Source organism: Syngnathus scovelli, chromosome 9 (genome assembly GCF_024217435.2).
Source record: "Syngnathus scovelli strain Florida chromosome 9, RoL_Ssco_1.2, whole genome shotgun sequence".
NCBI classification, from domain to species: domain Eukaryota; kingdom Metazoa; phylum Chordata; class Actinopteri; order Syngnathiformes; family Syngnathidae; genus Syngnathus; species Syngnathus scovelli.
In genome coordinates, this window is record NC_090855.1 from 2,482,628 (window position 1) to 2,504,457 (window position 21,830).

General features: G+C 44.9%; 5 protein-coding genes across 7 annotated transcripts; 4 read left to right on the top strand and 1 right to left on the bottom strand.

The window, feature by feature from the left end:
* Positions 1-64: 64 nt before the first annotated feature.
* LOC125975240 (lysosomal thioesterase PPT2-A) lies at positions 65-2,763 on the bottom strand. Of its 2 annotated transcripts, XM_049730528.2 has the most exons (9): positions 2,705-2,763; positions 2,331-2,577; positions 2,000-2,153; positions 1,846-1,941; positions 1,667-1,774; positions 1,353-1,436; positions 1,138-1,222; positions 759-813; positions 65-664 (listed from the first exon to the last, which is right to left on the bottom strand). In XM_049730528.2, the coding sequence occupies exons 2-9, from the start codon at positions 2,493-2,495 to the stop codon at positions 521-523; spliced, it is 891 nt and encodes a 296-aa protein (XP_049586485.1). In that variant the 5' UTR covers positions 2,496-2,577; positions 2,705-2,763; the 3' UTR covers positions 65-520. The 2 variants fall into 2 exon arrangements, with proteins under 2 accessions (XP_049586485.1, XP_049586484.1); XM_049730527.2 differs by lacking the exon at positions 2,705-2,763 and having other exon boundaries at positions 2,331-2,689.
* Positions 2,764-2,841: 78 nt separating this feature from the next.
* On the top strand, positions 2,842-9,297 carry dhx16 (DEAH (Asp-Glu-Ala-His) box polypeptide 16). Of its 2 annotated transcripts, none has more exons than XM_049730521.1 (21): positions 2,842-3,118; positions 3,381-3,583; positions 3,684-3,925; positions 3,988-4,168; positions 4,253-4,309; positions 4,396-4,650; positions 4,764-4,997; positions 5,124-5,312; positions 5,413-5,523; positions 5,611-5,726; positions 5,844-6,054; positions 6,145-6,243; positions 6,382-6,534; positions 6,597-6,737; positions 6,848-7,010; positions 7,315-7,433; positions 7,515-7,582; positions 7,661-7,823; positions 7,893-8,054; positions 8,194-8,367; positions 8,899-9,297. In XM_049730521.1, the coding sequence occupies exons 2-21, from the start codon at positions 3,386-3,388 to the stop codon at positions 9,025-9,027; spliced, it is 3,165 nt and encodes a 1,054-aa protein (XP_049586478.1). In that variant the 5' UTR covers positions 2,842-3,118; positions 3,381-3,385; the 3' UTR covers positions 9,028-9,297. The 2 variants fall into 2 exon arrangements, with proteins under 2 accessions (XP_049586478.1, XP_049586479.1); XM_049730522.2 differs by having other exon boundaries at positions 3,991-4,168.
* A 548-nt stretch (positions 9,298-9,845) lies between these two features.
* rnf183 (ring finger protein 183) lies at positions 9,846-12,734 on the top strand. The gene is made up of 2 exons (XM_049730526.1): positions 9,846-10,014; positions 10,710-12,734. The coding sequence occupies exon 2, from the start codon at positions 10,742-10,744 to the stop codon at positions 11,648-11,650; it is 909 nt and encodes a 302-aa protein (XP_049586483.1). The 5' UTR covers positions 9,846-10,014; positions 10,710-10,741; the 3' UTR covers positions 11,651-12,734.
* A 2,894-nt stretch (positions 12,735-15,628) lies between these two features.
* On the top strand, positions 15,629-18,238 carry mgat1a (alpha-1,3-mannosyl-glycoprotein 2-beta-N-acetylglucosaminyltransferase a). Its single transcript, XM_049730535.2, has 3 exons — positions 15,629-15,857; positions 16,330-16,953; positions 17,028-18,238. Exons 2-3 carry the CDS (start codon positions 16,363-16,365, stop codon positions 17,724-17,726), a joined length of 1,290 nt encoding a protein of 429 aa, XP_049586492.1. The 5' UTR covers positions 15,629-15,857; positions 16,330-16,362; the 3' UTR covers positions 17,727-18,238.
* Positions 18,239-18,369: 131 nt separating this feature from the next.
* sh3bp5la (SH3-binding domain protein 5-like, a) lies at positions 18,370-21,683 on the top strand. The gene is made up of 6 exons (XM_049730536.1): positions 18,370-19,010; positions 19,206-19,268; positions 19,530-19,658; positions 19,854-20,018; positions 20,090-20,263; positions 20,331-21,683. Exons 1-6 carry the CDS (start codon positions 18,780-18,782, stop codon positions 20,805-20,807), a joined length of 1,239 nt encoding a protein of 412 aa, XP_049586493.1. The 5' UTR covers positions 18,370-18,779; the 3' UTR covers positions 20,808-21,683.
* The last annotated feature ends 147 nt before the right edge of the window (positions 21,684-21,830 follow it).

Below are 21,830 nucleotides of genomic sequence, written 5' to 3' on the forward strand. Positions count from 1 at the left end.
TTGTGGTTACGTCATCAAGTCTACCTGTAGGGCGGCTGGTGCCAGTAAAAACAGTACAGCACAGTAGAATCCTTAATTTATGCTCAATATTTTATGTCATTCAAACCCGAATTTAAGAAGGTCGTAAATCTACGTTCAACCCTCCAAATTAAATGAAAATAAAAGCTCAAAGGCCTAGGGACCGGATGTGACGTCACCGATTGACTCGGTGTATGCTGCGATTTTTGTCAAATTAGTTTTCGTTAATATCCGCTAGATGGCAGTAAAGCCGTTGTTATTACCTGCTAAAAACACTTTAGCAGCCTAAAGATGGAAATTCAAACAGTTAGGGAAATTGGCTTTAATTTTTATCATTTTTAATCTAACTGAGAAAACTATTTTTAAGGTGATTAAATGTCAACATAGTTCAGTTATTATTGTAAAAAGGCTCATAGAGCAAAATAAAATGTCACAAAATTCTAAAATCTTTTCTTAATTCTCAAACACCTTTCCATCGCCCCCCCCCCCCCCCCCTTTCCCTTCAAGTGAGCCACTTCTCGATGCAATTGGTGAATACGGTGAAGTTGGAGTGCCAGTGGATGTGCTTGACCCCAGAGCAGAGGCAGAGTGAAAGGTCACCGCGAGCATTCAGCGTCTTCAGTCCAAAAGTGTCATTCCTGTAAAACTATCCACAGGTTGCAATTAGAATATCTTTCAAAAATCATTCAACATTAACATGACGATGGAGTCGATGGGAAGAGGGAACAGCGAAAGGGTACCTCTTGGTTCCTCATTTCCACAACATGTTCTTTGCTGTCATAGAACCCAAAGTGGCTGAAGAATAAAAAAAGGAAATGCATATTAACACTGAACCCACTGCCCCAACTTAGCGCTGCATATTTTACAAAACGGCACCTGTTGTGTAACATCCTCTTTATCGTCGCAAAGTGGTTTCAATTTGAGATGGCAGGGTGAATTTGCTAACTAAAAAAAAAACCTCTCCTTTTAACAAAACATATGTGAACCGCCATCTTTGCCCACCTCAGTGTAATTTTCTTATTATCCCGACATACCTATAAATGTATTATATCGTCTTCTTTTAATGTCATATACAAATTTCTCTGTCATCCTTATAAATAGAAGAGACAAGTGTCAAACCTGGACTGCCATGGAGTGATGACATCATCATCCGGTCCACCAATCAACACCAGCTTCTTGATACGTAGGAAGTTCTCCCTCCAGGCTGACAAAGGTTTATTAATATTATTTATTATTTCTATCATTATTGCAATCTTAACACAAAGGGGATTACTGTGTGCACTAAATAGTGAGTTGGCCATCAGGAATTGTGAATTGTGTGATGTTGCGCTTACATTTTGTGTTGTTGTGTGGTATGTCACCGTTGAGTAGTGGAAGAAAATTGCTGTTCTTCAAATAACTGGGCCTGTGATGAGGGTCTGTAGAATATAGACACGATTATTACTCAAATTGATGATGTAATTATCCTAATGTCAGGGGTTCGAGTAATGATCTCTGTGGAACGCCATAAAACAACTCATTTATGAAGCTTGCAGATTATTACCATCCACAGGATCAAAAATTTGACTTTTTACATTGTACATATTTCATTTTACATCACACATGAAAAATCCAAATTGAAATGTTTCAACTCCAAGAATTTGCTCACCATTCCAATACTGGCAAATAGACACTTTTTGTCCCAGTCTGTTGTAGCAAACCAGGAAGATTGTATCTTTCATGAAGTAGGGAAACACCCGTTGAAGGTAGTACGTGTCTGGCGGGACAAAAAAAAAAAAAAGCTTGACATGATAGCGACATGCTACAAGCACTGTTTGGATGTCTAACCTCCATATTGACCGGCCAGAGGTGACGACAATGCGATGAAGTTGTGGACGTTGTGGTTGGGCATGGTGGAGAGGAGAGCCCGACATATTAGACCACCTGAGAAATATTAAAAATATTAAATATGGTAAGACCACTTTCGCTGAAAGAAATATACCTTGCGAAAAACACAGCAGGTGAACGCCGTCTTTAGCCGAACTCATTATGGGCTCGATGGCCCGATGGAAGTTTTGCACCTGGTTCCAAAGCGGCTTGAGACTGGACATGTGATTGTACATGTCCACCACCGTCACCTCTGTGCCAGGATGGGTCTGCAATGAGTTCCCCGTTTTAAAACAATAAAATGCTGTAATAATAAAAATCAGCCTAAATATAAAACAGTTATTTCTTATGTTGGTTTTAACTGCTTATATGCTTGTTGCAAGTATTTGAGAAAACGTCTGAAGTTATTTTTTTAATATTATAGTTTTTGAATCTGGAAATCTGACCTTATTAATGAAGAGAACCAGCTTTTGGAACTGCTTGGGTCCATCTAAGATTCCATGCACGATGATGACCGGCCGGTAGCCATCGACCCGGGTGCAGGTGAGCAGCAGCACCGGGAGCAGAAGAAGCAGGAGAGCCGCAGTCGGAGTCTTCATCTCGAAAGTCATGTCTGTTCGGTTTGTATAGTTCCTTGTCAGTAGTTTTGGGCTTGAGTGCGGCGGTGTTGCGTATTTAGGCTCCAATATAATTCTGCTGAAATAAAAAAAAGGAAGAAAAGAAAAAACTTTGTCATTGAGAAAAAGTCAGTGGCGCATGCTTGAAAGTTTTTTTTAAATGCTGAGGAAATCTGTTGAAATAAAAAAAAAGGAAGAGAAACCTTATTGTGAGAAAGTCAGTGGTGCATGCTTGAGTTTTTTTTAAAAAGCCACCCAAAGGACAATCCACGTGACAGGATTTTTGTTGTTGTTCCAGTGATGGCCACAAGAGGGCAGTAACTCCTAGCCTCCTTCATTCTCCTACTTTTTTCATAAGCGAAGGAGAGTTTCTCGCATGCAGACATGCGCGTAAACTTAGCGTCATTAAAAATGGACTGTTTATCGCGTTATTTTATTTTATAGTTACTTGTGTCTTAAAATGTATGATCGTACATTCAACTTAAAAGTTACTCATTCCGTCACTGTTTGTAGCAGCTGCCAATTATGGACTAAGTTAGCTCGCGTTTAACAGTGAGCTAGCTTATAGCCTCCGAGGTTTGGAGCATAAACAACGTTGAATTGACATTTTCAAAGCGGTAGGTGGAGTTGTATTGTTAATATTTTGTATCTAATGAAGTTTTGATATTCTTATGATACATATAAACAAGCGGGGCTGGTTAATTATAAAGTTGTGGCTTCCTGGTTATCAAGACAATCATAAGTAACAAAATGTAACAATTTTCAAGCTTCAACCTTTTGAAATGTGAAATATTTTTTATTGCTACAAGGTTAACTCATATACCAGTTCAGCAAAATACTGACCAGATAATTATGTTTTTTTTTCTTTTTACTGAGCAGGCACCATGGCCGACCTTGAGCAGTGGGTCAACGACCGGCTGCATGACATCTTGGGCCTGAGCGACCGATATGTCGCTCAGTTCATGATCGGCATTGCCCGGAAGGCGAGCAGCTCTCAGGACTTTGTGAGCAGGCTCCAGCAGACAGGCACCATCGACATCGACCAGAGCATCACCGCCTTTGCACATGAGCTGTTTGACAAGGTGTGGAGATTCATCTTAAAAAACTGAAATTTACCTTAACTGACCGACGAGACAATAAGATTAAAAACCGTCCACCTTCAATACTGATCATGTGTTTCAGATTCCTCGCAAGCAGGTCGTGGAAAAAGCCTCCCGGGTGATGGAGCGCCAGGCCATCGAGATGGACAGGAAGAATCGCACGTACACTTTGCTGGAGGATAGCGACAGCGAAGAGGACGTCGTTGTGGAGAAGCAGCGTGGGACTAAGAAGAAGAACAAAGAGAAGGACGGAGGGAGCAAAAGGAAGAACATCCGGCGGAAGAAGGAGAGCGAGTCGTCCAGTGAAGAAGAAGCGCCTGTTAGGTAATCTACAAATGTAGTCCCCTTAGTTTTTTGTCGCTCAAAATGTTCATTTCTTCGTACAGCAGGGCTAAGTCGAGCAAGGATGACAACTCGGCTATCAAGAATGAAGATCATGAAGAAGAGTGGGAGAAAGAAGAGCGGGAGAGGCTACACGATATCGAGGAGCGTGACGCCTTCGCCGAACGCGTTAAGCTGAGAGACAAAGATAAGACGAGGCACATCGCGGAGAGGACGGACAAAAAGGTGAAAGGTCGTGGGAGGATACCCACAAAAGATCCCCCTTAAAAAAAATCGACGACATCATGCTCTTCTATTTTTGTTTTTCAGGCTTACGAGGAGGCTCAGAAGAGACTGAAGTTGGCTGAAGATGATCAGAGAAACATGGTAAGCAAAAAGTATCGTATTGTGCTTTTTATTTTCTCCAGAATATAATTTTGTGAAAATGAATTCCTCGCTCCCTCCTCTGCCAGTTGCCCGAGTTGCGGAAGCAGTCCCGCCGCGAATACCTGAAGAAGCGTGAGGAGGAAAAGCTGGAGGACCTGGAGGCGGAACTCGTGGACGAGGAGTACCTGTTTGCCTCGGACGACCTGACCGAGCGTGAGAAGAAGGAGGTGGAGTACAAGCGAACACTGCGAGACCTGGCCAAGGACTACAAGAAGGCCGGAGCAAAGGAGCTGGAGGAGAGGAAGAACAGATACTACATGCCGGAGGAGATCAGGAGAAAGGTGGGAGTTTCCAACTTCCTGGAATATTATATTTGTGCCAAACTAAAATGAAAAATGAAGAAAAAGGTCAAAGTGTAAAAATAACTCATCAGCCTTGGTTTTCGTTTGTCTAGGAGGTTCCCCAGAAGGAGTTGGAGCTAGAGGAGGAGCTCCCCATGGAGCTCGGGGGCGAGCAGGGTCGCTGGGAGGAGGAGCGGCTCAAGACGGCCTCGCTCAGCTTCGGTGCCAAGAAGGAGCGCGAGCAAGGCATGAGGCGCCAACAGGAGAAGTACCAGCTCATCCTCGAGGAGGACGAGATGATCGACTTTGTCAGCACCGCCATCACCATGAAAGGGACTTTGATGGAGGTGAGAAGGTTGATAATAAAATAACAATATATCAACGTCATACCTTCTAAAATTCTTGCTGGGTCTAAAGACTGGAAAGTGATTCTTTTTTTGTTTTTTTTAATCTAATGGAATAAATTTCCCCAGGACGAGCCTCCAGCCTTGTCCCAGGCAGAGCTGAAGAAGCAGTCCATGCAGGAGGTCCGCCGCAGCCTCCCCATCTTTCCATTCAGAGAGGACCTGCTGGCTGCCATCCACGAGCACCAAGTTCTGGTCATCGAGGGCGAGACAGGCTCGGGAAAGACCACGCAAATTCCGCAGTACCTCTTTGAGGATGTACGTGTTGTATTACAATTTTTATTTCTTTTTTCCCAGTCAATATTTTTTTTCCTTTACATTTCAAGTTTTTTTTCAACCTTTACGTATCTTCTCTTAGGGTTTCACCAAAGGAGGGATGAAGATCGGATGCACGCAGCCTCGCCGAGTGGCCGCCATGTCGGTGGCTTCTCGGGTGTCGCAGGAAATGAGCGTCAAGCTCGGTAATGAGGTAATTAAATGGCGAGAAAAAAAAAAACACTTTAATTTTGCTGGTGTGTGTCCTTCATTTTTTTTTGGGGGGGCGACATTTATCCAGGTGGGCTACAGTATCCGTTTTGAGGACTGCACATCAGAGAGGACGATCATCAAGTACATGACAGACGGAATGCTGCTACGAGAGTTCCTCACCGAGCCCGACCTCGCTAGCTACAGGTAACGTTCTGACCTGTGTGTCATGAATCCAAATTTCCTCTTCTATATAACGGAACCTCAGAGTCGTTGTTTGATCCGATCCCAAAAAAAAATGTCACCCCCTCCTGTTTCACTCAGTGTGATCATCATCGACGAAGCTCACGAGCGAACCCTCCACACGGATATCCTCTTTGGCCTCATCAAGGACATCGCCAGGTTCCGTCCCGAATTGAAGGTGCTGGTGTCAAGCGCCACGCTGGACACGGCGCGCTTCTCCACCTTCTTCGACGACGCGCCCGTCTTCAGGATCCCCGGCAGGAGATTCCCCGTGGATATATTCTACACTAAAGTGAGAGCCGGTTCCGACGTTGAGATGAATCTCATGTGTTTGTTGCAAAAAAAAAAAAACGAAAATACATTTTTATTTTTTTTTTTTTAGGCTCCGGAAGCTGACTACATGGAAGCATGTGTGGTGTCAGTGCTGCAGATCCACGTCACGCAACCTCCTGGAGATATTCTGGTCTTCCTCACTGGACAGGTACGCTTAAAAAAAAATCCTTATATAAGAAAAAAAAATTGTTGGAAGAGGGAAAAAAATTTAACGTTAGTTTTCTATATGCCAATTGTGTTTGTGGCCCATAAGTAAATTGAAAATAATAATTCTCCTGTCGTGTAGGAGGACATCGAGACATGCTGCGAGCAGCTCCAAGACAGATGTCGGCGACTGGGCTCCAAAATCGCCGAGCTGCTCGTCCTGCCCATCTACGCCAATCTACCCTCTGACATGCAGGCCAAGATCTTCAGCCCCACGCCGCCCGGTGCACGCAAGGTAAGATCATGCAAGTGAAAATCTAATTCTCCTTTGACCTTTGCACCATCTTCCTTTTTTAGGTGGTGGTGGCGACCAATATCGCGGAAACCTCCTTGACCATTGACGGCATCATCTACGTCATCGACCCGGGGTTCTGCAAGCAGAAGAATTACATCGCCAGGACCGGGATGGAATCTCTTATCGTCATGCCGTGTTCTCGGGTGACTGCACACACACACCATTTGGCAATTTAAGAAAAAAAAAAAAAAATAAAGTATTGTGAGCCAAAATTTGAGTGTTCTTCAGACTGGTTTGGTGTGTGGTTCTCCAGGCGTCGGCCAGTCAGAGAGCAGGCCGCGCCGGCAGAGTGGCCGCCGGCAAATGCTTCAGGCTCTACACGGCGTGGGCCTACAAACACGAGATGGAGGACATGACCGTGCCTGAAATTCAGAGGACCAACCTGGGAAATGTGGTGCTGCTACTCAAGAGTTTGGGTGGGTGTGATGCATGATGACGAATGAGAGCTCAGACGTGTTATCTTTAGGAAGGCGACGTTTTTTTGTCACATGTCCTACACAATCAGTCCATGCATCTCATGTTCCGGATTTTTCTGTAGCTCAAGCGGATAGTAAACATGCTTATCTTGACTGCAGCGAGGACAAAAAACACACTATCCTGTCCTAAATCTAAACATTCCTCTGAAACTTTTTTTTTTATGAAATCTAAATTTTCCATTCGTGGAACATTTTTGTAGCTATGACAGGAATCACTTCTGATCTATTTATTGTTTCTGTCCAGGTATCAATGACCTTCTCCACTTTGACTTCATGGACCCGCCGCCGCACGAGACTCTTCTGATGGCTCTGGAGCAGCTTTACGCCCTCGGAGCACTCAACCATCTAGGAGAGCTCACCACGGTACTCAACACAGTAGAATGGATTGCTATTTTTAGGAAATGACGCTCACTTGTCGATTCTTCTCCTGTTCGTGGACTTCAGTTGGGTCGCAGGATGGCCGAGCTGCCTGTAGACCCCATGCTGAGCAAGATGATCCTCGCCTCTGAGCAGTGAGTCTCCTCCCACTCCAACTGTTTTTTTTTCACGACCTCTTCCCTCACATAGCCGCTTTCCTTCTCCTCTTCCAGGTACAAATGTTCTGAGGAGGTTCTCTCAATCGCCGCCATGCTCTCAGTAAACAACGCAATCTTCTACCGGCCCAAGGACAAGGCGGTGCATGCTGACAACGCCAGGATGAACTTTGTGGTGCCCGGCGGGGATCACCTGGTCCTCCTGAATGTCTACACGCAGGTATGAATAATATATTTTTATATAAAATATTAATAAATAGAAAATTTCTAATGCGTTTTTCTACCTCAGTGGGTGGAGAGCGGCTACTCGACACAGTGGTGCTACGAAAACTTCATCCAGTTTCGCTCTATGAGACGAGCTCGGGACGTGCGGGACCAACTGGAGGGCTTGATGGAGCGCATCGAGGTGGAGATGGTCAGCTCGCAGGGTGACACCATGCCTATCCGTAAGGTGGGAGCATCCACGAGTACCAGATACCTTCAAGTAGGACCGGTATCAGCCCGATACCGGTTCCCGATACTCACCCGACCCCAATTTGAGTGACAATGATGTGAAACTTGATATTTTTGAATGAATGGGGTGTTTGCAGTCGGTGACAGCGGGCTACTTCTACCACACGGCGCGGCTCAGCAAAGGAGGCTACAGGACGGTGAAACATCAGCAGACCGTCTACGTCCACCCGAGTAGTTCGCTGTTTGATGAGCAGCCCCGATGGCTCATTTATCACGAGCTGGTCATGACCACTAAGGAGTTCATGAGACAGGTCTGTACCATCAACGACAAAAAGCGATAATTAATGATAATAAATGGAACATAAATAAATATCACTCCCCCTTCCAAAGGGAAACCAAATTAAAAAAAAAATCAAAATTAGCATCAGAAAATCATGAAAAAAATAAAATATTTGTTGAAAAAAAAAGCAAAATATTTGTATATATAATATATATATTTGTGAGTTGTATAAATGTACAAACTAAATGTCAATAATATTTGGGACAGCAGTATAAAACACTTTGATTGTTACAAAATTAGAAAATCATACAAAAAAAAAAATCAGAGCCGCCCCAGTATTGTTTTCACCTCACATGAGCAGCATTTATCGAACTCCAAATCAATTTCAAGTCACTCCTACCCATTGAACCATTACTAGACGACGTCCACGTCTCGCTAGAACAAAGAACTTTTTCTTGAGTGACTCCACGAGGAAACTATTTGCTTGTCACGCCGACTACGCACAGAAGGAGGAAATGCGGCTAACAATTATGACGCTAATAGCTTCTGCCTTTTCCCTCAGGTGGTGGAGATTGAGAGCGGCTGGCTTCTGGAAGTGGCTCCTCACTACTACAAGAGCAAAGAAGTGGAGGATAGCAACACCAAGAAGATGCCCCGCAACCAGGGGAAGGCCAAGGAGGAGCTGGGTTGAAAGCCACGGACACCATTACGATGGCACACTGGCCAATTTGCAGGCTTTAGTGGACATGAGGGGAAGAAGAAAAAAAAAAAATGGACATGCCCAAACAGCCTGAACGCAAAGCTGTGACGAATAGAGATTCCATCCCGAACGGTTTAATTATAAACCCGATTGCCTGCGGCGATAACGTACGATTCACCGGGCTCATTAGTGACGCTTTGCTACCCACACTTGAATTCTTGTCCTGATTGCTGAAAAGCAATAAATGTTTTTTTACCGTTATTTGGAATTCTTCCGCACGTTCAAATACTTCTTCTTCAAAAGCATTTTTTTCCATCAACACACGTATGATTAATAATCAGCATCTTTGATGATGTTTACATATTTTGTATCATGGGAGTAACCCCCCCCTCCCCCTCCTGATATAATTTGACCTACGCAACTATGTGGTTTCGATATTTATCCACAGTGTTCCCAGCACGGCAAACGGTGGCCAGCGTCGGTAAACGTCCAGACCGCACGAAGACTCATCGGCTTGGTGCGACGCACAAGTTATGACGGTAAGGATTAGTTTTCCGATGTGTATCGCGTACGAATCCGCCTGTGCAAATATGCGGCCTGCTGACATCGGTTAATGGAGGTCGAGGACCTGCTGGAGCTACGCAGGAAGTCCTAATAATGGATTCACAGAAACTGGAGGTGGACGTCTTTGGAAATGAATGCATGATAATTGTTAAGCAAGGCTTGACTGACTTATTGACATGTTCCTCAAGCACAACACACGGCCGAGCAGGTCCGACTGGTCCGACCGAAGGCGGCTTGCCAGGCGGGCTGGAGGGGGGGGGGGAGTGTCTCTTCCGAGAAGGTGGTGCTGTGTCATAGTGAGAAAACAAGACAGAAGAGCCAGACTTGGAATGAAAGAGCAAGGCCAGAGCAGACCAGTTTTACAACAGGAGGTCCACTTATGGAACTGATGGTGATGTGAGAGTTCCTCGACAGGTGTGTTTCGGTTTTGATCTTATTTTTTGCAGTGGTGGGAAGTAAAGAAACATTTGAGTAGATTTTTTTTTTAGGTAAAGTATTTGCCTTTTTTTTTTTTTTTTTTTACTCCCACTCCCTACATTTCTTGACGTGTCTGCGCCAGCTTCTGACATTGAGATCGTCTCCTTCTAATTTGAAAATACATGTTTTTTTTTTTGTTAGCATAAGCTAATTTAGCAATTTTACTACTCAATTCACAAGGTTACCAAAGCTTTGGAAAGTGATTTTTTTTTTCTCCCTTCCATTTCCTTCTGAGTAGAATCAACATGCAGTATAAACAAAGAGGAGGAAATGTTTTTTATTTGTGTCAGTAATTGTATATTATTAATAAGAATTTTTTTTTTTTTACAAGTTTGTATCAGTACTACATTTGGAGTCCTTTTTAAAATATTTCTTTATAGTTTGGTTTGACTGTAAGGCAATATTTTTCAAACTTTTTTTGTCCAGAATGTTTCAGATGAACTTGTTTTAAACCCAAAAGTGTTTTTAGTGAAGCAAAATCAGGTTTGGCCCGTAATCTGAAGCCGCCACAGGCATGCTTCCTGTGCAGTAAAACCCCAAAAACAAATAGAAACGACTTTATCTAACGCTAAAACAATGTTGCATGTCATTGGCCAGCGCACCTTGCAAACTTGTTGTTTTGTCATCTACAGAAAGCCTCGACTGGAAAACACCGACGGCCGACATGAGCGACGAGCGGGAGAGGCGGCGGCCTCGTCGTAGCCACAGCCACGACGCCCGACCGCCCCCCAACGTCAAGCCCCGGATGGACAACCGTCGCCCTCAAAATGTCCGAAGGTCCAGGAGCTCCGACTTGGAGCGAGGGCGGCGGAGAGAGCGCCGCTCGGGGGAGCCCAACCAGCACCGGCATCAGCACCGGCGCCGCAGGAGCGCCGACGAGCGCCCCCCGCCGCCCGAGGGAAGCGACAGCGACGAGCTGGAGTGCGCCATCTGCTTCTGCTCCTACGACAACACCTTCAAGACGCCCAAACTGCTGGCCTGCGGGCACACCTTCTGCCTGGAGTGCCTGGCGCGCATCAACGTGACGGCGCCCGAGCTCAAGACGCTGTCGTGCCCCGTGTGCCGCGAGCTCACCGACATCCCGCACGGCCAGGACCTGCCCCGCCTGGGCAACAACCAGGACATCATCGGCAGGCTCCCGCCCGAAATGCGTCGTGCCAAGTCCATCCGCTTCAAACGCAGCAAGGGCAAGCTGCTCCTGAAGAACACGGCGGCGCCCAGCGGCCCTGCTAACGTTGGAGTCCTCACACTGCCGCACAAAAACCACGAGACCCAGGCGGCGCCCGCCGACGCTTTACGCCTGGACGCCATGGAGGGCGGCGTGGAGCCCGCCACCGTGGTGGACGTGGGGCGCCCGCCCAATAGGGTACGCGGACGCATCCGCCGGTTTTTCCACTCGGACCGCTGCTACTACATCACGGTGGCCACCGTGGTCACCATCAGCGTGGTGCTCTTGCTTGTGGGCATCCTGGCGTTTGTCATCATCCCCAACACCGCCGTCAACCCCAGACCCCCGCCCGGGAACCAAACGAGGCCTCCGCCTCCACGGAACCCTTTCACGACATCGTCGTGAGCAAACTTTCAGGAATTTTCATGGAATTTAATTGGAATAAACCAGGGAGTTTTCAACTTAGACAAGAAATAGACTGCCCTCCCAAAGTTGGGGACTCTTAGGCTGTCTCAACATACATGGTTTTAATTTTTAATTTTTTTTTAAACCACTAAAATGTTCCATCATGAGCTTTTTCTTTTCAGTCAGTGTTTTAGTACTTTTTGTATAAGTTGCTGTTTGACAACAAGGAGCTAAACAACAATAATTGGTTTTCTTGTTTTTAATTCTGAACAATTATACGCCTGTCTGGATTTTTTTTTTTTGCTTTGTGTTGCAAGCAAAAATTGTATAAGCAAGCTTTAGATGTGTGAGCTAAGGTGGGAAGAAAAAAAAAATGCAATTTTTGCACAGATGACTGCTTATAACAAAATTAAATGTTATATATATTATTCTGGATTATGATACCATCCTATTAAATAACCCATTTAATTCCCATGGAAATTTACTGGAATTTGCTAACCCGCTTCAAACTCTTACTGTGACGTTTTTAATTAATCACTACGGCTTTACGTATTTGGCCGAGGTGAAGAAATGAAGCCAAACGAGGATGGTGGCATTTTTCAGATGAAGGACGCACCGACTCTGAACCGCACACGAGGGAATGTATTATTGTTTATGACCCAGCTAGCTTTCCATAGCCATGTTTATACGTGTGAATTTATTGTAAATAACCTATTTGTAAATGTTTTTCAAACCTACCTGGAACGGGTCAAACTCTATAAAAAGAAGTTATTGCATTTTTTTTATTTTTACAATGCTATGTTCTGTTCGGCCCCACTAGTCTAAACAGTATTATGATTAATATTGTGGAATATGAATTAAGCAACAAAATCCATCTCAGGAGACGGCCATTTTGCCACGTCACATGATCAAACTCAGAAACCCTGATCTCATTTGGCCAATGCTATGCCAGCCAAAATGTAAATAACATGAACAGTGTGTATAAATATATATTTGTGTATAAGCGAATGAATTTATTGTGTGATATCAAATGATTGCAAAGTTGTACAGAATATATTTCACTAAAATAATGACTGTTGCCTGATTTATGTGGGATTTTTTTTTTTGGACTGTGTGTTATTTGTATACTACTGTACTGTTTCCTGTTTCCCAAACCAGTCCGACACCTTTATCTGGACTCTTCAGCTTTTGTCATTAAGGAGACGGAGAGATGGAGGAGACAAGCGCACGATGGAAGAACTCGTATTATCTGCAAATTCGTTATGATAGAAAGTCAAGATGTCTGGAACGGAAAGATTGGAGCCAACATGCAGCAGTTTAGTAAAGAAATAGAAAATAATTTAGCAAAAAAGAGGATTGAAACTGTTTATTGCCACTCCCGGTTTACATTGAGTTAACTTTTCAGTTTTGAATAATAATGAATTTTAAACACTACAACTTTTTAGTAGAGTGTTAAATAATCACTCTAGATGTTTTTATTATGTTGCCCATTTCAATTTCGAGATTCATATTATACTATTTAGAATATCTCACTCCAATTATTTGAAATATGAAATTAGTTCTGTGTATTTTTTAATCTTGAATTAATTGCATGAAATGATTTCATTTATATTATTTTTTTGTTACTTTTTTAAAGATTAAATTAATTTAAATTTAAGTAGATATTAATTTTGAATCATTATTAACACAATCTATTTTAGTCAGTCTTCCAGTTTAATTATAGTTTTTTATTTATAGTGTCCGTGTTATGAGGACACCCTCACCCCTCCCGGACTTTGGCAACAAATAGATCAGTCTGCCCAAGAAGATCCCCCCCTCCCCTCCGCCCCTGTAACCACCAGTGGGGGGACGGAGGTTGAACGAGTCAGCCGAATCTCTTGGACGCCTCCGACCGCCATGGCTTCGACTCCCTCCGCTTCGGCCCTCACTTCGGTGCTCCGATGTCGCGGTACACTATGGACCAGGAATCCGCCGAGCAAGCGAAGCTCCCCCTCGGCGTACGGCCCAGCGCTGGCGGGTGGAACTCGGCGCGACTCGCCGGGCCGCGGAGAGAGCTTATCGTATCGACTGTCCGTGCGGTACGATTCACCATCGCGGGAGGGCGGCGGGGCCCACCGATCCAGGGAGCTGCAGAGAAGCGGCCCGGAGGCTCACGCAGTGTTCGAAACCAGCAATGGGCGGCCCGGAGGAGCTCGCCAACCCGCGGCTGGAGTTGTTATCATTACCCGATTAATACGACCGTGTCAAATGAAAGTGTTCGTACGGGAGATCTGTGAGCATCGCTTAGGGTTTGGTGAACTGTGCCGTGACGATGGACAAATGACGCCGTCTTTCGTGGAGACCAGATGGAGCACTTTGAGGAGCACCTGCCGCTCTCTCCAACTTCTGCTGACCCACATTGTATTACGCCGGCTGGCCATACTCTGCGGATGCGGCAGGGGGCGCCAACGCAAGGTGACGCACGTCAAGAACGATTGTGAAACATCTCCATCGTAGATAAATATTTATTCGAAAATAATACAAAAATATTGTTGCAAATATACGTATTAAAAAGAAAAATATATTAAATAGATATATTTGAAAATAATAAAAACATTTAAATTGAAATACAATATTTCAATATAATATTTGGTACTAATGTTCATCTTTTCTGTTTTCTACCAGATTAAGAGAAATGATTCCGGACAGAAGATCCCCAAAAATGGATCAGATTGACAGTCGGAGGCCTTGAACTTGACACACCGTGATCCTTGCCTTATTTATTGACTTTTGTGTGTGAACATTTTGGTTATCTTCTGTCCACGAGCGTAACACGTGATGGTGCAGGTGTTCCTCTACGTGTATATTTGCACATTTGGACTTCAACCTATTGAGCAAAAAAAAAAAAAAAGCAAAATCTGTGAGCACTTTTTCGTCTGTGAACAGAAACCTGCGTTGAGAGGTAAAAACTGAAAATGTCTGTCATACGATGATGATAAATATGTGAGAAAAGATGCCTTGATTTGCTAAACCTGACACATGAAAATATTTTTGTACGATTCGAGTCGATGAGTGGGCCATCTCTAGTTCTCTCAATAACTGTTGGGTTATTTCCCTAACTCACTCGGGTTATGTGATAGTTTATACCCCTTGGCTCAATTGTGTTTCCAAATGATGATGTGGTCTTTTTAGAAAGTACAAACTTACGTAAGCGAGTCTCAACCGTGTAAAAATAGTTGTCACCTGGAATGAATTTTGATGCCTGGCAACATGGAAGATGTTTACCACTTGGACGGTGCCCCATGTTCCATTGCAATAGATGCTAAACGTGCCTTTTCGTTTGCCAAAAAAGAAGGCGAGGGAATGCTGAGATTGAAGTCTCGCCGTCACAGCGTGTGTGTGATGTCAGTGGAGTTGGCTGCAGGAGCTGGAGTTTGAAACTGTAGTTTTCTAGAGGGTCAGTGACACAAAAGGTCAAAGAGTCTTCTGTCCCATTTAGGCATCTCTCCCGCTTCACTTGCCTTTTTTTTTTTTTTTTTAATGGGCTTTTGTCCCAGAAATTTGCCAAGGGAATGCTAATTGGCTCCATGTTAAGGTTGTAGCGTTGTAAACAAATAATAGGGAAATGTTCCACAATTTTTACTTCTATTATGAATATTATATTTTTACTTGCTATTCTGCAATAAAAAAATCTCCCCCAGTTAGTCCAGTAACTTGTTTTAATTAATTTTTAAAATTTCATTTTAAATTTTCAAAATATTTCTCAACAAAGACATTTTGTAACAAAATTTAAATGGACTGGCTTTTTTAATTTTTTATTTTTGTGGCCCATGAGCATTTTTTTCTTTCAAAGCTTTCCATAAACATATTCACTAAGTGGGTTTATTATATGTTTTATTTTCTGTATATTTATTTTTTGCTGCAAATGCAATTAGTTTGTGTTTTTTTTTTCTCACTCTCGGGGCGGAAGCTTTACGCAAAACTTAAGTAAGGGAGGCGTGGCAGTACTTTTGGACGACTTGCTTGCCAAGCAGGACGCACCGCGGACAACTTGTCCTCTTGAAAGTAGCAGACGCGCTCAGACAAGACAACAGTTTATCTGCTAAACTTGTTTCGTGCTAAATTAACATCAACTTTTAACGTCTCGTGCAGACAAGTTGCTTCCGCCACCGGTTTAAAAAAAAAAAAAAAAAAAAAAAAAAGAGGAACAGACGGCGATGTTTTCCGGGTAAGGACTCATTCGTACACGCGTAATCGTTTTGTCTTTAATACATCAAATTATTCTCACGAGTTGCCAGGGGGTTAGTCTTTTTTAGTTTCGGTTTTGTGATTTAAAAAAAAAAAAGGGTTTTTATTGCGTATGCGGCAGAAAATGGTTGACTCAACTTATCAGAACTGTGGGACGTGATTTGAAAAACGCAGGCCGACATCTAGTGGAAGAGATTCCAAATATTCTGCTTCTCACTGGATCGAAGTTTTTTTGTTGGTTCGGGGTGACTGTCGAGACCAGTCTGGCTTGGACTTTTTTTACGATGTAAAGAAAAATGGGGCGGAGCTACAGGGTGGCCAAGGGGGGGACCAAAGGTCACAGCTTGTCAACTTGTGGCCAGAAAATGATAGCTTTTATATTATATATAAATAAAATAGCTGATTATTCTAAAAATGTGAAAACCGATGTAGTTCCTCTTCCCTCTTTGCAGCTTTTTTTGTGGGTGGTTTGATCTGGGCGGGACATGCGCTGCCAGCGAGGTTCTGTGATCCTGTTCGGCACCTTGCTGTTCTTCACCTGGAACGCCATTCTGGTTCTGCTCCTGCGGGCCAGACTTCCAGACCAGGAGGCTCCAAAAGACGACGACAACAATGACGTGGTTGATAAAGTGCTGCGTGTGGCAGACATGTTGGAGAAGGAGCTGCAGATCCAAAACGAAATCCTGATTCAGATCCAGAACTTGCAGCCTGCGTGGCAGAAAAATAACCTGAATCCACCAACGCTTCATGTTCCCGTCATCCCCGTCCTGGTCATGGCCTGTAACCGGGTGACGGTACGGCGCTGCCTGGACAAGCTGATCCAGTACCGGCCCTCGGCCAAACTCTTCCCCATCATCGTGAGTCAAGACTGCGGCCACGCCGACACGGCCGACGTCATCCGCTCATACGGAAGCGCCGTCACGCATCTGATGCAGCCCGACTTGACCGACGTGGTGGTTCCGTCGGAGCACCGAAGGTTTCAGGGCTACTATAAGATCTCCAGACATTACCACTGGGCTCTCAAGCAGGTCTTCAGCAAACACTCCGCCGTCATCATTGTGGAGGACGACTTGGAGGTATTTGTCAGAAAATATAACTTGACTTGTAAGATTTGGAAACTTTGTCCAACTAAAGTTTGATTCTCCATCAGGTGGCGGCAGATTTTTTCGAGTACTTCCGCGCCACGCTGCCACTGCTCCAGTCGGACCCGAGCCTGTGGTGCGTTTCGGCCTGGAACGACAACGGCCGGCAAGGCTTCGTGGACCCTGCGGGGTCCCGTCTTCTCTACCGAACTGATTTCTTCCCTGGTCTGGGCTGGATGTTGCTTCGAGAGCTCTGGGAGGAACTGGAGCCCACGTGGCCCGCCGCCTTCTGGGACGACTGGATGCGCAAACCGGAGCAGCGTCGCGGCCGCGCTTGCATCCGGCCCGAGATCTCGCGCACGCTGACGTTCGGGCGGGAGGGTGTGAGCCTGGGCCAGTTCTACGACAAGTACCTGCAATACATTAAACTCAACTCGGAATTTGTGCCGTTCACCCAGCTGAATCTGACTTACTTGAAAGAGGACGTATACAAGAAGAGCTTCCAGAAGGAGGTTTACGATGCCCCTGCTGTCACTTTTGAGGACATCCAGCAGGGGGCGCTGGAGGGTAATGGGCCTTTCCGGCTACAGTATTCCAGCAAGGAAAGCTTCAAAGTGTTCGCCCAAAATCTGGGCATCATGAACGATTTTAAATCCGGCGTGCCAAGGACCGGCTACAGAGGCGTGGTCAGCATCTTCTTGAGAGGACGCAGGGTCTACATTGCTCCGCCTCCAGGATGGACTCAGTATGATCCCACTTGGAACTGACTTGTGAATTTTATAGAACTATTTTGGGGCATCAATTACAGATTTTTTTTTCAAATGGTGTGGGATGTTTACCAAAAGGTGGTGTCAAAATATTTTTTAATGAGGGGGTCCAGAGTTTGGCTGATAAGGGAGAATTATTCCTGATGATTTCACTGACCAGTGTGAGCTGGTATAGGAACATAATTTGTAGTGAATGAATAATTTTCAAGCCTATTAAGGGAAATTTCCTGTGGCACAATGGTTGGGAATCACTGGAGCATAATTGCGCCACTCAGGTAATCTTTTCATAATGTTGCCTTTGCTCTATTCAATTGTCATTTTTGGAGATCAGGTTTGTATACAATTTCAAATGGTTTCGTAAATTATTTGCAAAACTCTCAGGGCCTTTTTAAATGTCTGAGATTTATGTTGTTGCTATGGTGGTTCTACTGTGACAATCAAATCATTTTGTTGGTCAAATATTCCATGTTTGGGTATTTTGTAATAAAGAAAACAAACTCAAATGCAAACCATCCACTGCAGTTGAGCAGATTTCTGTCCTAAGATGGCCGACCACTAACGATGCTACTGACTCCGCCTCGAGCTAGCTAGCGTTCTTATCTGTGCGCGCTTATCATTGACTTCCTGTAGCTACGGAAGCCGTATTAGATCAAATTTGACGCGACGATGTGAACTGTAACCGCCAGCTCGCTCGTTAGAGACAAACTAAATAATGAAGCGATTGAGGAAAAAAGAAAAAAGAGTCACATTTAATTTAATATAATTTAATAATAGCGTAACGTCTTCTTCTTTCGCCACAAAGAAGACGGTGGATATGTTAGTGACGTTCTAGTCGTGCTTTTGCGCGTCGGTTTGCGAGCTAGCTTAGCTGCGGTTGCTAAGTGACTCGGTGTGATTTGATATGGCAGCTCGGGAGCCTGCTAGCATCAACTTGTCGCATTGCTGCATTTATTCGCACTTTACAACAATAAACCTGAAAGTGTATCCGGTGGATGACTAAAAGTTACAACGTCAGCCATTTTGGCGTCTGTTGACAAAACCACTTAGCCTGGCATGGACCCAAGCGAGTTGCGGGAGAGCCCCGCCGGTTCCGGGGAATCCGACGCCGGGGACTGGAGGGAGGGTCGGCCCGGTTTGGACGACGAGGGAAAAGCCGCCCAAAGTGAACCGTCGGGGGGTACAGAGATGTCCCCGAAGAACACCTGCCGTCATGACGTCGGGGGGGATAAACCGACTAAAGTGGGCGAACACCCTTACGATGACGAACTGGACCCCCGAATTCAGGTAAACACAACAACACAGACGACCATTTTATTTTTTAATGAACACTGCTACTATGTGTATTGACCTGGTTTATGTTATACACACAATACATCTATGCCTTAAAAACAAAAATATATATATGCCTTTTTATCAGTATTAATCATTCATGTAAGATTACGATTCCTGTTTTTATTTTCTTCTTTTTCCCCCTCCCAGGAAGAATTAGAGCACCTAAACGAAGCCAGCGCAGAAATAAACAAGCTTGAGCTGGAATTAGATGTAAGTTGATAACCGCAGCTTGAGTTGCTTTTCTCATTTCCATGGAATTCTGCTGCTGAAACACTTTCTCTATCTTCCCAGACCTCGCTAATCAATAAAATCATTCCATTTATTGCAACTATGAAACCGGAGAGCTTGCGTCGGATGCTAATAGTTTGGATGTGCTGGAGTGCTTCCCGTCGCCCTCCATTGCAAAATCCAATCTTGCGTTCCACTTCGGAAGAATCTCATCTTCTGTCTTGTGCTTCTTCTCTCGTTCAGGATGCCCGCTCGGGTTACCGAAAGATTCTCACAGAGTCTGCTCGGAAGCTCAACGCTCACAGCTCGCAACTTGGCAGCTGCATTGAGAAGGCCAGGCCCTACTACGAGGCTCGGCGGCTGGCCAAAGAGGTTGGCACAAAAATAAATACTTATTTTCTTATTTTTTATTGTTAAAAATTGCATTTTTCACCTATATGACAATTCAAAATGACATCACGTGTTAAAACGGCTTACAAACTGTGAACTATTCTCCAATCGAACTACGCGAAAAAAAGATCCCCATGTGTCAGGTTTTAAAATATGTGGACGATCATCCCTGTGCAGGCTCAGCAGGAGACCCAGAAGGCGGCGCTGAGCTACGAGCGTGCCGTCTCCATGCACACGGCGGCCAGGGAGATGGTGTACGTGGCGGAACAGGGCCTCATGGCGGACGGGAAGAACACCCTGGACCCAACCTGGCAGGAGATGCTCAACCACGCAACCTCCAAGGTGGCGTGCAAGTCCCCAGGGTTAGCATTGTGTGGATTTCCGCCTGACCGCCTCTCGTGAATGCGTTGCAGGTGAATGAGGCTGAGGAGGAGCGTCTTCGCAGCGAGCGCGAGCACATGCGAGTCACTCACGCGTGTCAAGAGGCTGAAGCTCGAGTGCAAACTCTGCAGAAGTCACTGAGAAGAGCCATCCTCAAGTCCAAGCCTTACTTTGAGCTCAAGGCACAATTCAACCACATACTTGAGGTGAGGAGCAAGCCTTGTGTGTGTTTCTTTTGTGTGTTCAACTGGTGTGTGTTGCACATGTTCTCAGGAGCACAAGACCAAAGTCGTGGAGCTGGAGCAGCACGTGTCCAAAGTGAAGACTCGCTACTCCATTGCACTGAGGAACCTGGAGCAGATCAGCGAGCAGATTCACGCTCAGAGGGGTCGCGACACCCCCGTGCCCGGAGGGCGTAGCACTCCTGTGGGGGCTGAGTCCGACACCTATAAAGAGGGTAGAGCCTGCGGGGGAGCCGGCCCGCCACCCGGCGCGCAACCGGACGTGGACAAGGACCGCGAACGGGCCGGCTCGGACTCCGTGTCCGTCTTCAGCCTGCAGACCATCGCCTCGGATCTGGAGAAGTACGACTCCATCGAGCACTTGGGCGACCTCAGCGACGCCGGCAGCGTGACGGGCGAGGAGGACCAGAATCGAGCGGTGGAGAGGCGAGAAAAGCTGAGCCACATTAGTGCACGCCAGCGCCAACAGGAGTTCTCAAAGCAGCATCACCGCAGCTTCAGCTTGTAGTCCAATTTCTATAAAGAAAACTACAAACATGGCCACTGAAGTGTAAATAAGCACACCGGTGGTCACTGAGGCCTGATGGGAATCGCTCCCTCGCCACGGCATGGTACACCGTTTACTCCTTCGAAGGGGGAAAAGGCAGTTAACATTTAAGCTAGTTCAAATGTTATAAGAGCATTTTACTACCTAGAACACGTGAGAGGGGAAATGGGGTGTGAATCTGTTAACATCACAAGCGAGTGCACGTCTTCAAGGTGATCAATCGATTAGCGTTGCACGTTGGTTGTCGGAACGGATGGTTAAGCATGAAAGGAGTGGCGGGATGAATGCATAGTTGTTTATGTAATGCAGTGAGATGTGTGTCATGTATGCACCCCCCCCAACCCTCCATTTTCATCTTTTACTGACATTGCTTGATGTTGCACACGTTTAAGGGAATGTTTTTATTTATGAGATGTGAGCACTGACGGCAGTAAAGACGCTACATGACGATGCTCGCATTTTCTTTTTCAGCAAAAATAACCTAAATGTCCGAATTTTAGAGTAACAATCAGAATTATTTAAAATCCTCAACATCTGACTGTTTTTTTTTAACCCTCCCATTTTTAAAATGCAATTCTAACCCAACTAAAATAAGCAATTTTATTTTTCCCTTTTTTTTTTTTTAAAACTGCTTTATTTTTCTTGTGTGTGACACGATGCTGGACTCATGTGATTTGTACATGGAATAATTATGTATATCATGAACAAAGTTGGTAAATATCGATGGACATTTGGTTCGATATTGTGAGATAATCGTCACACCGTCACCAATGACTTTGTCATTATCAAATGACACGACTAAAATAAAATTGCACATATTGATGTGTTTGGACTGAAGTGCAGGTTGAGTTCTGATGGGGGACCAAATGGAAGGAAGGCAGAAGAGGAAGTTAGTCTGCCTCAGTCTGGATGCAATTAGCCATTTATAGAAATATGAGAGCAGAGCCCAGAATAGAAAAAACAAAAGGTTGCAAAAGGCACTCA

Coding starts and splice junctions, on each gene's coding strand:
- LOC125975240 (XM_049730528.2), bottom strand. CDS start 2,495: ATGACTTTCGAGATGAAGACTCCGACTGCGGCTCTCCTGCTTCTTCTG. Junction 1,942..1,999: donor CCTGCTGTGTTTTTCGCAAG/GTATATTTCTTT, acceptor AATATTTCTCAG/GTGGTCTAATATGTCGGGCT. Junction 1,775..1,845: donor TCTGGCCGGTCAATATGGAG/GTTAGACATCCA, acceptor TTGTCCCGCCAG/ACACGTACTACCTTCAACGG.
- dhx16 (XM_049730521.1), top strand. CDS start 3,386: ATGGCCGACCTTGAGCAGTGGGTCAACGACCGGCTGCATGACATCTTG. Junction 3,584..3,683: donor CACATGAGCTGTTTGACAAG/GTGTGGAGATTC, acceptor CATGTGTTTCAG/ATTCCTCGCAAGCAGGTCGT. Junction 5,524..5,610: donor GCGTCAAGCTCGGTAATGAG/GTAATTAAATGG, acceptor ACATTTATCCAG/GTGGGCTACAGTATCCGTTT.
- rnf183 (XM_049730526.1), top strand. CDS start 10,742: ATGAGCGACGAGCGGGAGAGGCGGCGGCCTCGTCGTAGCCACAGCCAC.
- mgat1a (XM_049730535.2), top strand. CDS start 16,363: ATGCGCTGCCAGCGAGGTTCTGTGATCCTGTTCGGCACCTTGCTGTTC. Junction 16,954..17,027: donor TTGTGGAGGACGACTTGGAG/GTATTTGTCAGA, acceptor ATTCTCCATCAG/GTGGCGGCAGATTTTTTCGA.
- sh3bp5la (XM_049730536.1), top strand. CDS start 18,780: ATGGACCCAAGCGAGTTGCGGGAGAGCCCCGCCGGTTCCGGGGAATCC. Junction 19,011..19,205: donor AACTGGACCCCCGAATTCAG/GTAAACACAACA, acceptor TCCCCCTCCCAG/GAAGAATTAGAGCACCTAAA. Junction 19,659..19,853: donor CTCGGCGGCTGGCCAAAGAG/GTTGGCACAAAA, acceptor ATCCCTGTGCAG/GCTCAGCAGGAGACCCAGAA.